General features: G+C 37.9%; 1 protein-coding gene across 1 annotated transcript; it reads right to left on the reverse strand.

The window, feature by feature from the left end:
* Positions 1–2,364: 2,364 nt before the first annotated feature.
* On the reverse strand, positions 2,365–12,964 carry slc6a4a (solute carrier family 6 member 4a). Its single transcript, XM_056757109.1, has 14 exons — positions 12,926–12,964; positions 10,398–10,975; positions 9,647–9,781; positions 9,110–9,332; positions 8,371–8,509; positions 8,029–8,163; positions 7,744–7,847; positions 7,291–7,418; positions 6,950–7,062; positions 6,268–6,399; positions 5,948–6,047; positions 4,961–5,061; positions 4,414–4,581; positions 2,365–4,018 (listed from the first exon to the last, which is right to left on the reverse strand). Exons 2-14 carry the CDS (start codon positions 10,771–10,773, stop codon positions 3,935–3,937), a joined length of 1,938 nt encoding a protein of 645 aa, XP_056613087.1. The 5' UTR covers positions 10,774–10,975; positions 12,926–12,964; the 3' UTR covers positions 2,365–3,934.
* Positions 12,965–15,908: the final 2,944 nt, after the last annotated feature.

Genomic DNA, 15,908 nt, shown 5'->3' on the forward strand with positions numbered 1-15,908 from the left:
TGCAACATATCGCCCAGATCAGAAAGTGGCAGGGCAAAGCTAGGGAGGCTGGGTGACAGACAGGAGAACAGAGTAAGAGGAGGAGGAGAGAAATGCCAGGATTCAAAGAGCTATTATATACAGGTAGTTAAGAATACAAACCAGCAAATAGACATTTACGCAAAATCTGCTCACAGGTGTGGGTCCAAATCATAATAAACAGTGAAGAATAAGTCTGTACAACATTAAGATGGATAGTAATCGGTTACAATCACCAAAGCGCAGGCTTGATTTATTTTGTAACATTCATCTTCGGCTAAAAACATTCTCTGATGATGTCTTTCTGATTTTCCTCCATCACATGCTGCCTGCACCTTTTATGAGTTGTGTAATCCTTCCCAATTACGTAAAATTCCTATGCACCTTCAGCTTTCATATTCTGCCAACATTTTGTAGGATCACGAATCACAAATGAGAATTCTGCTTGTTTTCAATGCAACTTAAAATTAGGTCCATAAGCTCCTTTTGAAATAACGTGTTCTTTCATTCCGCATTTACAAGATGAGGGTATTCACTGGCCCTTCACTGGATTTTCTGTGTAAACAGTGTTTTTTCTTGAGCCCAACATCTGAGCCAAGCATTTAAAAACCACTGCTTCAGAATACATGGAAAAAAGTGAATAAAAATAAAGTGGACATTAGTTATTCTGAGCTAATGTCAGTGTGAAAGTACAAAGCGACAGGCAAAGACACCAAACAAAAAGAGGAAAATATGAGGAAAATGTGATCTGGGGGATAAAGTGAGAGCAGAGAGCAGATAAAGAGATGGTGCGATGCACGGACAAGGAAAGAGATGCGACGGGGTATTTAATATAGATCCTTCAGTGTGATAAAACTGACAGGAGGTTCCATCCCCAGAGATGCATGAGGCTCATAGGAAATTGCAAGAATGAGGAACAGAATACATTGTTTTCTTTTTCTTCTCGAGATATTATGTTTCTGATTTAGAAGTATTCAAATATTGGTTTGGTCCAAATAGTCTTTTGATCAGTCTGTGCAAGTCAATTATTGTAACATTTTGAGTAAAAATGAGAGACCTTCTGTTACTGTTCGCATTGTGAAAAAACGTAAACTCAACCCTGTGTGTATCTGTGTTCAGTCTGAGTAAGCGCTGAGCAGTGTTTGCTCAGTCTGTAGATTCTACGGTGGGTTCTCATACGATGTATTAGTCCCTGATGACAGTTTAACCTCTTTGTGCACGCCTGAATTTGAGATACGTGTTACTCTCGTTTAAAACATCAGGAATTAAATAAATACTTGGTCGAAGGTTATCAAAAGCAATTAATCACAATTTATTTAATCATTTACAAGTCTGGCAAAGGAGCCACTTTCTGAATAAAATAATATCTCATCGAACGTAATTTATTAATAAATGACAATTGCGTCTAGAGTATCTTAAATACTACTGCTTTTTGCAATATCTGTGATAGCCAAAAGTAAAGACTTATAGATTTTTTTATTTCAAGTTCACTAAAGTGTCTCTCTGGGGAAAGTGAAGAGGAACATTACTGAAAGCTTATGTTAATACTGTGAGGTGAAGCTCAGACTCCTCTTTGACTGCCGGAGAGCATTACGGTGTGTGTGTGCTTCTTTGAGGAAGTAGTTCTCACATCTGTGAAGACCTCATTTGTAAGACTTACCTGATAAGAGGTCTTTAGAGAGAAAGGTTGATCAAATGTGTTTTTAAAGATGGACTAAATGAATTAGGTAAATGGATAGATTGAGGTGACTCAGCTGTTATCAAAATAAATCAAATACGTATTGAGATTGAGAATAATTGTAGAATTTTAAAGGTATTTCAAAATGTTATTTAATTTAAAATATATATATTTTTAATAAAAAAATCATAAAATTGAATTTACTTAATTTTTTAATCAATATAATTCTTTAAAGTATACTGTAAACCTTTGCTGTTATTTTGCAGCAGGTTTGCCAGAAGCTTACAATTTTGTTTTAAACTAACTTACTTAGTTCTTATATTTTCTTTTATAAAACAAGACTAAATAGCTTGGGTCACTTTTCTTGTTATGTTAATGTTTCGTAATTTAAGAAGTTTTATATATTTTTACCGGAAGACAAATAAAAAATGCTTGGGAAGAATGTCATTTTTTTGCAGGGCACTGTAAAGAAATCCTGTAAAAAACGGTAATATTCCTGCAGCTTAGGTGTAAAATTTAAAATAAAGTCCATGCTCTTTTTGCATTTTATTTGTGTAATTTAGTAGTTTTAACCACATTTTCGAAAATTACAGGTCTTTTTAGTGTATATGTTCAGTGTAAGAACTAAATGCCACATGCGTCAGTGCCACAGAAAAAACACACATTAATTAATAATACATTTATGTTTATTTTATATCTCTAATAATTCATATATGACTTTGTACTATACATGTTTTCTCTTAACGGTCTTTGAGACATAGATAGATCATAGTTAGACTTTATAAAGTACAATAGATTTTCAATACTTTGATAGACAGAATAATAAATTCTGTTGAGAAGGGAAAGATTGATTGGTTTGAAGCACATGCACACACACACATACAGACACAGTCACACAGACACACACACACACACAGCTGCACAATATAGACTCGTGTCTACGAGATGCACACACACTGACAGAACTGACCATTGATGTACAGAACGCCGGACCACATGAATAGCAAAACTCACGAAATACACATGCACATACCTAGAAGTCCAGTCACGTCTTATGAAAAAATGTATGGAGGATTAAAGCATTTGGAACAAGAACATACTTTAAGTATTTGGTTTCTGCTACATTGTGTAACACACAAAAGAAAAATGTAAAAATAAATGTTCAGGTCTGTAACCTTTACATACAAGGGAAGAAAACATGTTTCCCCAGTTTTCTGGTTAGCAGAATGTAAATTTGGATTTTTCATTGAGCGGTTTTACATTTTATCCCGTCATCCTCAACATTTGGTAACATTCTTGTAAATGGTGTGGGTCAACAAAGTCCAGTTGTCAATAATAAAAAAGCAAATAAATATGCAAAACAGCTGGAAAACCCCTGCAACAGGCTAAACACTTTATAACTGTCCATTTAAAGCTTGCTGATCTCAAACACACACATGCTCACTCACAAACACACCTGTGCAAAAACACAAGCACATCTGCATGGACGTCCAAAACTCAACTAATTTGAAGCCTTGCCTCTCTCATAAAAATATTTACCTTTTCCAACCCCCATAGTCCACATTCGAACCATAAAAGAAAACTATAAAATAATATGTGTATACACGTAAAACACTGTACCAACATTTAGTGATGGAATCAGTTTCTAAACCACAAACAGCTTATTCGAAGCCCTGTAACAACAATAAAGATGTCAACAAATGATTTTTCGCTTTTTTAAGAATACATGTAAAACATACCTGAAATTGGTCACAAATATAAAACTATAATATAATAATCTTTATAAAGTATAATGTTCTATATAATAACCAAATGATCAAAAACACTCTAAAGTTTATATCTACATAAAATAAACTGAACCAATCTGTGCGTGTTCCCATTCTCATCACAAACTCTGCTTAACAGATATACATACAGTCGTGATTTCATGCCATAGTCATTAATAAATGGGCTATGGTGATCCTAAAACTGACACGGAACAAAAGGACAAAACCACAAACTCGATAATCTCTTGAACCTGCCACAGCGAACCCACCGCAGTCAACGAACATATGACAGTGGTCACATAAAACAAATGGCATAGAAAGAAAACGATTTCTGTATTCAGAGGGCTGACCATAACACAGTACTCAGACTCCTCTGGGGTGAGGTGTGAAGTGAGGTCAGCTGGGGCCCTTACAGGGGTCACGGGGTCCCCTGCGTTTGTGCTACATGTCCAGCAGGCGAAATGACTTAGCGTCACACAGCGTTGGTAACAACGATTGTGTCTCCGGGATGGCCGCTGTTCCCCGGAGGCTCAGGAGTGATGCTCTTGAGCAGGCGCTGTGGGAGTAAACAGTGAGATGTGTGCAGAGGGTTGAAAATGTGGAAATGTACTAGATTTAAGCTCATAATGTGTGTCTAATAGCTTTAACCTCAAAGAGATATACCGCAGCTGTTTTGCATCTTTCTGCACCTGGCAAACAGAGCTAACAGACACAGAGTTCCTGCATAGATGAAGACGCTTTATTGACTGAAAGCCATGTGCTCTGGCGACCTTTGATGTCTATCTTCACGTCTCAAACAAAGAGATTGCAACGTGACCAGCTTCATGTATCGCAGTTTGTGTAAGAGTAATTATGTTGTGTTTACATCCGTGTGTCATTCACACGCCTGCCACGCTTGTTAACCATGTTAAGATAGAAAGTGTTTCGATGGGTTGGTCTGTTTAAGCTCACCTGTTTCAAGGTCCCTTTGGTGGTGAGCAGAAGGTAGACCATGTAAGAAGGCACACAGATGAAGGAAGACAACCCGATGCAGTAGCCCAGCACCGTGGTCCAGAAAGGGTACAGGTAGTCAAACAGTCTTACCTCTGGAGGGAATGCCAGGAAACTCCCAATGATATACTAAAGGCGTGAGACAAATGAAAACAAATACAATACAATTACTTAACCTAGACAGGGTGAGCAGGAACCCTTTGACTGTTCAATGCTTGTAAACGACCAATGAAAACAGTCCATGTCATTTTAAACAGTATGGCTTTCTTTCTTTTGCAGAACACAAAAAAGATATTTTGAAGAATGCTGGTAACCGGATAACATTGACCCCCATTTATTTCCATTGTACAGAAATAAATGCTGTGACATTTCTCGAAATATCTTCTTTTGTGTTCAACAGAAGAAATAATCATTTACAGGTTTTGAGCGACATGAGGGTAAATAAATGATCGTTTTTGGGTGAACTATCCCTTTAAGTGTACATGCATGTGAATGCATTTGGACTGACCAACAGGAAGCAGGGACAGATGGCTATCCAGCAGACCCTCCAGAACAGACCAGGGGAAAAGCCAATCATCAGTTTCACGTCATTGCAAAAACGTGTCGTCCCTGCATGCATTTGCAAACACACTTAGTACACATTACCTGAAGGAACTTACCAGATTTAGAAGGTCTGTACTGTTGAGTATTTTACACATGCTCTAGTACATTATATACTACATAGATGAAATAGAAGAGATGGACAGTTAAGTGATCTAGTTTACATTGATCTAGATTGTAAACGATATACGCCGTAAACTATAACTTTAACTAGTCAGCTTTGCTAAACTTTTATTTGGGTATTATTTGGGTAAATTACCCTTACAAAACGTTAATTGAAGTGTGGCACTACTATAAAGTAAAAAATAAATAAAGACAAAAACATTTTCTGTATTTCTCAGATATGTACTTTATGTACTTCTCAGAAAAAAGTAGTTGTATACTGAAGTTGTGCTACACTTAAAGTATACTTAAAAGTACACTTAAAAAGTGGGCAAATTTCATCCCATGTAGTACTAAAAAGTCCACTTACAAGAATACTAGTATGTACTACATGAACTATACTTAAAAATATACAGTGCATATTGTTACTTAATAAAATGAACTTTGAGTATACTTCTTTTTTTAAGGGTAGCCTTTTCACATTCCAAAAACAAGCAATATAAATGAAATATCCCAGCAGGTTTAATGCTAATGCAGGAAATGTTTCTGTTGAAGTCTGTGGAATTTTGAGAAACTAAAGGGGACATTTGCGCATAATTTGTGAGACATATGAGTAATGGTCTCGGGCAGTATTCCAAACTTCTGGTTCCAGGCCAAATCATTTCATCTAGAAAAATCTTGTTCTTTGGAAAACTTTCTCAACCCAACACGGGTTAAGATAGAACAGATAAGCTAGATTTAAGTAAATACAATAAAATCAATATTTTGACTTTGTCAAATAAATAGCACATACCATAGAACCAGGAAACAGCGATGACCTCCAAGAAGACTACAGTGATAACAGCGGGGCCTGTGGCATACTCCTCAAATAGTTTAACCACAAATGCCCCTCCCTAGAAACATATTACCTCACTGTTAAAATGAACACATAGTGTAAGCACTACAAACCACAACATTTTGGAAAACGGAGAGTTATTTTGGTGACATTCCAAGTTTGATCTGTAAACAACGTTTAAGGCCACTATGGCGGGCACAAATTGCTCTTGGCCACACTTAAGTGGAAAAGCCTTCAACATAAAACAAGTTTATATTTAGAGGTACTGATAGACTTACATAGGTGAGAGTGGACAGGGCACCCAAGTAACAGACACACACCAGGCCCAGAACAAACCATTCTCTCCTCTTGGCCAACAGGTGAGGAAACTCGTCCAACATGGCGGTAATTACCCCTTCCAGACCTGCAAACTGCAATTCACAAAACACACAAGAGAGTCCGGGGATATCAGAAAAGTAGCTCAAGGACCCATTAAACCTGTGCAAGCATTACTCCTAATAATGCCCCTTATGGTAAATATGGCACGGACTATATGGCTTTTGACAGTGACAAACAGAAAACGGCCAAATATAGACGCCTGGTTATCTCATTGGCAGAATGTAATAGGTCATGCCTTACATACTTTCATTCTGTATGATTACCATAGGAACGGATGTGAGTGGTCTAAAAGAAGACGTTCATACTGAAGGCAGATGATGGGTTAACGGACACTAAAGACCTAATGTAATAAAGCACTGTTGACAATACATCATGCTATATTCAGCGCTAATATGATGGGTAAACAAAAGCACAAAACAACTCCAAGAGTTCATTAAGAGGGGAAAATTTAATTGGCTGCTATTTAAAGAAGGAAAGAGAAAGAGAGAGAAAGAAAGCATATACATATCTTTTGACATATTTATATGTTTGTAAGTGTTTTAATGTATGTGTGTGCTACTCAGGAGATGGATAAAGACTGACCGTGCTGTCCAGCCCCAGCATAATTATCATGAGGAAGAATATAATGGCAAAGAACGTGGCAGCCGGCATATTGGCGATGGCCTCTGCGTAGATGATGAACAGCAGACTGGGACCTTAGAACAGATGCATCCAATCAACACAGGTAAATCAAATGTAATTTCAGTGTAAACATAGTCACAACTCACGCCACATGGCATGGCTCCTCAAGAACTTTATACTTCGTTGATGTAGCCTACTAGATGTTGTTGTTTAAAAGCCATTCAAAGACTGTTTTATTCAGTACTCAATTATAAAGTAAAACATACATAATTGTACAAATGAGCTAGAAATGTGGTACTCACCCGCATCCTTAGCTACAGCTTCCACACCTAGCTGACGCATCTCAGCCATGTAGCCCAGCACTGTGAAGATCACGAAGCCTGACAAGAAACTGGTCAAACAGTTGACAGTGCTGATCACCAAAGCGTCTCTGCCACATAAAAAGATAGAAAGAGATGTGAATAAAACATAAATCTTGCTATGGTGGTTGGGGTGGTTGCTAAGGGGTTGTTTGGGTGTTCTGGATGGCCGCCACAATCCAATGAACCCATGCTTAAACTTTAGCAAAACCTTAGCAAGCACCACAAATAATCAAATACTTCTATTTTTCACTAAGGTGGATATCTACAAGTTTGAAATAAGGAAAGTTCAAACCTGCGTAGAAATGCATGCAAAAAATAATGTTAAAGAGGTCGAATTTGAACCTCAGTGTATAAAACAACATGAGACAGTTTGTAAATGTGATCCAGGTGTACTTGTAGCAGTTGTTATGAAATGGATTGTAGCTGGCGAAGGCTAGAAGTACACCAAAGCCTGGACCCAGAGAGAAGAAGATCTGTGCAGCTGCGTCAAGCCAAACCTGAAACAACACACAGATTGGTCTGATATATGATTTGAAGATTCTCATTCAAGCAAATCATCACAGAGTGTAGCCATAGTTTGTTCATACAAGGAAATAACTCTGCATAAAAGAGGCATAGCAAACCTCAAAATATACAAACGTTGTGCAATATCTGGGGATTGTGTACAGGTCCACTTACTGTAGTGCTTAGAAGTTTGCTCCAGTCAGGTTTCAGGTAGTAGACAACTCCTCTCCAGGCTCCGGGCAGGGTGGCTCCTCTTACTAACAGGATCAGCAACACCAGGTAAGGGAAGGTAGCCGTCACCCATACTACCTACAAAACATTTTTTGGAATTAAGTTTACAAAGAGCGTAACTTTATTTCTTTTTTAAAGTACCAACATTGAAACATTGTTTCTCTATCAATATCAATGTTACTTTCTTTTTTTCCATGCCTTTAGCTCAAGACTTCTACTAGCAGTCTAGAAGCCTGGGCCTGAGCCGTAACCCATCTTTAAGAGAGAGATTACTGTATATCTGACCTTGCCTGAGGTCTTGACCCCCTTCCAGATGCTGAAATAGACAATGGTGAAGATGAAAAGTAGACAGAGGGCCAGCTGCCAGCTCACATAGCCCAGTTGATGAAGACCAGGGGACAGATGTACCTGCAACACCTGCCGTCTGCAGACGTGTGTGAGAGAGACAGAGAGAGAGAGAGCGACAGGATGTTATTGGGTAAAACTGCAACAAGGACAGGTTTGAAGACCTGTAGATATATCTATTGGAGGTAAATGTCAATATTTATTTAGCAAAATAGTTAAACATGGGTGGAATTAAAATTTCTTTGTTTGATAAAAGTGATGAGGGTATAAAATCAAATAAATCACATAAGCATCCAGGATAGCAAAGATAATTGATTTATTGTTGAATCAATGTTGAGAATAACGTTGAATTAACGTTAAATAAATGATGTTTGCAATCTAGTCAACATGTAAGTAGAAAACAGGAAATTCCGAAACAACCAGACGGGTCAATAGACTAGATAAACCCTTCAGGATCTCTCCAAGGCAGCGGACACACACACACATACACACATAAACAGACTCTTAAGCACAACAAAATGTAATTCAGAAACAGACCCAATCAACCCCAGCATCTTGATTCTTCATTCACAAGAATCTTTCTACAAGAAGTCTCATTAAGTCAAAGTCTATCCCTTTTCCACAATCCCTCCCATCCTGGACTTTCCTTCTGTCCTTACACACACTTACATGCACTTACACATAGAACTCCTCAGCGGGAGATATGGAGCTGTTGGTCCATGAGATGTTTAAGTCAGTGGACAGGTATCGGGTGCAGTTGGGTGTGTTCCACAAATTGTTGCAGGTGGTCCAGGGCAACGTGGAGCGAAAGGAGGACAGGAGGTAGTAGAGAGCCCAGGCCATGATGGTGTTGTAGTAGAAGGCAATGTATAGTGCAATGATGCAGATGGCAAAGCCAATACCTGCAAAAGAACATCAAAACCGATTTCAAGTCAGTCCACTCATCATGCAAATGCCTTGCTGTTTCAAGTCCCTTGTACTACACTGAGTGACATTTAGGACACAGTTCCATTTACATACAATCAAGTTCTTAAGCAGTTGGCATTTTAAGAGGTAAATGTGACAATTTCCATAACAGAGTCCTATTTGTACTGACTATCAACAAACAGACTTTACGTACAATCATTCCAGCACGGGTCGGTTTGGCTGATATCGTTCCGACCCTTAACCCGAAACCTTCGTCTAAGAAGATCGAGCCCTGTGAAGCCAGCCTTACCCTTGAAGATGGGGCAGATATGTTTCCAAATGGAGATACACCCGCTGCGATGAAACTGGCCCAGTGCCAGCTCCATGTAGAAGAGAGGCACGCCACCGAACACGGCCATCAACAGGTACGGCAGAAGAAAAGCCCCTGAAGTCAAACGGATTTAGACAGGAAGTTAAACTTCACGCTTGCATTGGTTTGATCGCATTCTAAAAGCACAATGTGAATTTCAGACCATACTTGGGGCTATTCAACTATAAAAACGCTCAAAAGACACTAAAGTACACAGAAAAAGCTCTTGTTCAGACAAGCCCCCATCCTGGATGAAAGCTTTATAAGTGAGCTTTTGATGCAAAACCTAAGATAACTGTTGATTGAGCAGCACTGAGCCAGATTATTAAACAATATGAGAATGATTGAAGTCCCACCCATCACAACCACAATTAAAGCTGTTGGTTATAACGTCTGTGTGTATCTCTCTTTCCTCAATCTCTCATGCACTTCCCTTGCATGGCGAAACAGGAAATTACAAAGATTGTATTACTTCGAATTCAAAAGAAGACCAAAGGCTGTTTGTACCGATGAAGCGAGCTGTATCGCACATAGAACGGAGACGACAACAGAACTCTCCATTGTCTATTTGTTCTTTTAAAACAAACCGCACATAGTTGATCTTGATCTATCTAATATTTGTTTAACTCAGTCTCCGGTTTGTATAGACCACATCGCATCACACTATCTGTTTTTAATGTTTTCAACTCACCCCCTCCGTTTTGGTAGCAGATGTATGGAAAGCGCCACACGTTCCCCAGGTCCACCGCGTACCCAATAACTGACAGCATGAAGTCCATCTTTTTGCTCCAGGTCTCCCTAGGTGGATCCAGACTGGTCTGCTGGACCACCAGAGTCCTGAATGTTCCAGCCGCGCTCCCTCTGTCCATCCCGGCACCCGCACCTTCCCTCGGGCTTTGTGGGGATGTGCTCGGGTAACCGTTGGAGACTTGCCCAGACCCTGAGACTGACTTCTGTTCCTTCTCCGGAACACTGTCCGCAACCAGTCGGCCGATCTCTTGTGACTCCTGTTCTTTCTCCTGCTCCTCATGGTCTCGATTCATCATTACTGGTTGTTTCATCTCCATGCTGAGGACTGCTGTTAGGGTTGAGACGGTGGTCCTCTTACACTGGCTGATATCGCGCCCATGAGGGGATTGAGAGCTCGGAGGAGAAGGGTCCGGTGTGGAACAGAGCGGGCCGGGATGGAGAAAACAATGAGGGTTCAAACGGTTCTTAACCGGTAGGTTTTAACAAGCAGAAAACTGACAAGAATCTGCTCAGGCCCAGCTGCAAAATAAAAAGACAGGGATTTTACGTGATGCTGGGGGGAGTTTCACATGGATTTAACACTATTCATTCATTAGTCTGAAGAACTGACACATCCTCTTTTGGTTAAGTTGTATTGCAAGAGATCTGCTGATGACTTTTAAGTTTGGGGTCAACATGAGGTTAAAGTTGTTAAAAGCTACTTAGTGAACTCTACACATGCCACTTCAACATTCAGCAAGAGAGCTGCCAAGACACAATTATTTATTTTCATTTTCCTTGACATTGATGTGACTGAACTTAAAAGATTGACACAAATTTATGTGAGCCAGAATTTACCCATATGAAGATTATAACAGGAGATCCTATTGATACATTTATGTTTAAACAACATTTTCTTTTTTTTAAACAGTGCAACATGCAAGAGGAAAATAATACTAGCAAGTGTTACACAATTTCATGTTAATAGAAACAGAGGACTATTTTCAACTAGGTTATTTTATAAGACTATAACTTTTTATTTCAAAAGGACACTTTTGACAAAAACAAAGGTTAGTTTATCAGTTTAAAGGTGACTATAACAGCCTATGCTGATCAATATATTAAACAACGCAAATAAGTTTTATTTACATGGGCCAAACAAGCACTATAAAAGAAAACAGGTAAGTTCATCCAGAAACGACTTTGCACTCTGCTTTTCTTGCAGTAAACGCTGTTTTTAATGAATAGTTGGAGATGAGAGACTGTGAGCTGTTTAGATTTTAACTAACCGCACAACATCGTCATCTTAATAATGTCAAATGTAATGAAGAAAATGAAAACGGCATTTTCCTTTACTTGCACTTTCTTCTAGGCTACAACAATGAACAGCGAACGCATTTATAAAGATTGCTTTCAGTCAAAAAAAATATTCATTCGACGTCAATAATTTGTTCCTCTAAAACACGTTTGGGGAAAAAAATACAATACAATTAATGGTTTTACGGCAGCTGTGAAGGTGCGTTTCTCACTACCAAAAAAAGACAGAAAGTTCACCCGTGCATCCAGCATGGCAAGCATCAATGCAATTTAATTGGACGTATGAGTTGCATTGTCAAACATCATTGCATGTAAGGAAAATAACATACACAATAAGAGAACATCCCTTTTTCTAAGAATAAATAAATAAAAGTAGAAAGCATTGCAACACTTTTTTGAATTAACATATTATTATGTCTGCACTGATTTCTCTCATCTAAGAGCAAATAAAAACCTACAAGGTTTACTAGGATGGTTTCCAGTGAATTGTCTCTGTGATAGTGTTATTGGCAGATTGTCTTATAAGTTAACCTGAAGCAAGCCAAAAAATGATTCATTCTCTCTCTCACACACATGTTAAATTAGCTCTCTTAATACATCTTGGCTCAATTTTGTCTAGTCATAGATAACGATAAGGTCAAGATTACAAAGTATGGTTAAGAAAAAAGTTACTAAGTGCACAAATAGGTCTGGACAGGTTTGTGTCTCAAATAAGCCAATTTTCCACAATTTTTATTATTACACATCTAACAAAAACAAGTCTCGTAAATTAAAGAAAAGGAGAAACTGAACAGTTCTTTATAGCAAGAAGATAGTAAAAGAAATCCCTTTTCATCATTATAGCATCAATATCCAAAGTTGAGTTTTTCTTTCCAACATCACATCCACTACAGAACCAGAAAGTAGCACATTTAATAACCTTACAAAAGTCCATTAAACTACAAGCTAAGGATCTGAAACAAGTTTCATAACCCTATAATTAGCACAATGAATCAGCATGTCAATGAATCAACTGTTGACTTATTAAAGAATCAATGGCATGCAGAAAAACATTTAAAAAGCCTCCTGTTACACATGCAGACGTGTACAGACAGACACAAGCAATGACTTGTCATCCAAAATCGTCCATTAACACACATATAGCCACAAACATCATGCACCATGCAACCCTACCGTGCTGCGGTTGAGCAGTTCTGTGGGGGTCTGTGTTAGGGTGGGGACCAACACTGTCCCTGAGAGCCCGCCGTCCAAGACACACCTCCTTCACACTTGCTCTCCCTCTCTTTCTCTCTCTCTCTCTCTCCCTCACTCAATCTTTCTCTCCTTTGGTAAACCACATAAACTCACTCAAAAATCCTGACACTTTGTTCTCTTCCATTCAATGTATTTCAAAGTTCCTCCAAGGATGTTTGATTTTCTATTTTAATGTGAATTAAAACAGGTTTTACTGATCCTTTTCATTTCCTCTAGCCCTCATAAAACCTGCTCATATCATGTTTCCCAGTTTGTCTCATAATTTTTATATGAGTTTATTTGTTGAGGATGCTTTATGGCTGTAGTCTCAAAAGTACTTGTGCCCTCGAGGCACTTCATATGTAACCACATACAACAATGCTCATAGATATAATTATTACCCCGCCACACACCTGTTCATGCAAAACAGAGACATGAATGGCGAATTCCTGCACTTCACATGGGCATCTATCCACGGTTTTTTGTGGCAGTGGAGGCCTCACCTACATTCTCAAAATCCCACTTATATTATAAGATAAGATATTCCACTTACCTTCAGCATCTTTATACATCAGGTTTAAGTGGAGCTGGCCATTACTTTGATAATACTGCTGATACCTCTGTTTGTGTTACTGTGGCCGAACACTGATTTTAAGTAAATGTTTTCCACGTTGCAGAATAATAATAAAGTCATCATAGATGGAAAAGCACAAATGTAAAACAAATCACTGGCCTCTTCTAAAATCTTGTGTCTCTGTATTCTGTAATTTTTATTTTTTGCTGTAAATAATAATTATCAGTCACATTTTAAGCATGTTTGCCACTGGATTTTGCGAATATATAACCAATAAAGCGTATTAAAATGTGCTTGTCAACTTCAAGAACACAGTATTTAATCATTTGAAAGGTACCGTTTTTTATTTCCTGAAAAACTGTGATTTGAACATCCGAGGTTTCAGAGGGACAACGACGAGATATACAAAATAGCATATTTTAAAGCTTTTTTATGTCAAAAATAAATGTTTAATTTTTATTGAATTAAAATGACACTCTTTCACAGCGATGCTATAGAAGATCCATTTTGGTGCAACAAAGAACCATTAAGTCAAAGCTTCTTTAAAGAACCATCTCTTAATTTCATAATCTGAAGAACCATTTTTCACCACAAAGAACCTTTTTTGAAACAAAAAGGTTCTTCTATGGCATGATCAAAGATCCTTTTAAAGCACCTTTTTTTAAGAGTGTACATTTAGCTTTTAAAAACAAACTCTAGCAAACATATACCCGTATACAAACCTAAAGCCTCTCTCCATAAGCCTTTAAACATACACAGGGGATTTTTATTTATTAATTGTATTTCTAAATATTTTTTTTAGATTTCTTTATCTGATATTGCACTGTATACTGTACATATGCAAACAGTGATCTGATCGGGCACAGTAGCTCACTGTATAAGCAGAAAAGCAGTCACATATAATATCAAATATATAATTGTAAAAAGCTTTTACATGCTTGTCATCATCTGATTTCCATGGCAAAAGTGTGAATATGCACACAGGGACCTAACTGTAAACAAGATTTCAGTGACACAATTAAAAGGCAAATGCAGACTTTTCGTCTAAATCTGAACCAAGAGGGAAATACTATAAATGCATAAACCATTTGTTTTTCACAACAAAGAATAATGCTTGTTACCTGTTACCATCAAAACACTAAACTGGTTGGGCGCAATACAGCTTCATTAGTCTAAACATATTTATACTTTAAACATTGTTATCTTATAACATTTCATCAAAGATTGATCGACATGCCTCGGTTAAATTGAATATGAGCCAGCACACCTCAAGGCTTCTCATGTCAAAACATCAAACACAGAAATGAAAGCTGATTTGCATTTTGGGACAAAGCAAAAGTGTAGGTTACAGGAAATGAAATGCAAAAAAGCCACACAAATACTGTAGGTATACATTTGGCACAAATATGTACTGTACATCTGAGGTGTTCATATGCACACTTAAGGTGCAGGTGTACTTCTTAAAAGTGCAGTGACAGCTTGGGCACATTTATTTCTGACAGTGTAATAAATAAAGTAATCTTTCTATTAGGTTATTTTGGCTCGACCTGATTTTTCCGAGTGGTTGAAGTCCTCAGGACAACATATTTATAAATTAAACCTAAACCCCACCCCTAACCATAACTTACACCCAAAATCAGAAGGAAATGATAAGTGAAAAACAATGGTCTAGAAGCCCCTAATCCTGGTTTGAAGATGAAACTTAAATGAGCTGTAAACTTATTTCTGAAATCTGATCGGTTGATTTAAATGTTGTCCCAGAGTCAACATGATGTTGTAATAAGGATATCAACCCCTAGGCAAAAACAGGAGAGCCGTTATTTTGAGTGTGCCTGTTTCACTGTCTATAAAGACAGGTAGAGGGTAAGATTGGATAGAGTTCAGTTGAGGCTGAGGTGTCCTGGCAAACGGATGCCGGTACAAATGGGCCTAGAGAGACAGAAGGTGTAATCTGTATAATGACCCCAACTGTCGTGAACCACGTCACATGTCTATGTCTTTTCACCTCCCTTTGACCTTAATGCTTCTTTAACTTCCCACTCTTATATTTTACATATTTGGGAGGGACAGTGCCCTCTATAGAGAAGCAAGGAACTGCAGCCAAATAGTGGTTTAAATAGGTTTATGAGACTAAATTAATAAAACTTAATGAACTAATATTACAAATGTCTCATTAGCAGTTTATGCATGATGCTCAAAAGACTGAAAATGACTTTTTTTTTTTAAACAATTATTCATTTTACATATTAGTATAGTAACATGGAAAACATTTGCCTAGATGGAGAAAGATGTGACTTACCTTACGGACGTGAAGACAAATTCTAAAGTTCATCTTTAAACAATCAACAT

The sequence above is a fragment of the Triplophysa dalaica genome, chromosome 9, assembly GCF_015846415.1.
Source record: "Triplophysa dalaica isolate WHDGS20190420 chromosome 9, ASM1584641v1, whole genome shotgun sequence".
In the NCBI taxonomy this organism is placed as follows: domain Eukaryota; kingdom Metazoa; phylum Chordata; class Actinopteri; order Cypriniformes; family Nemacheilidae; genus Triplophysa; species Triplophysa dalaica.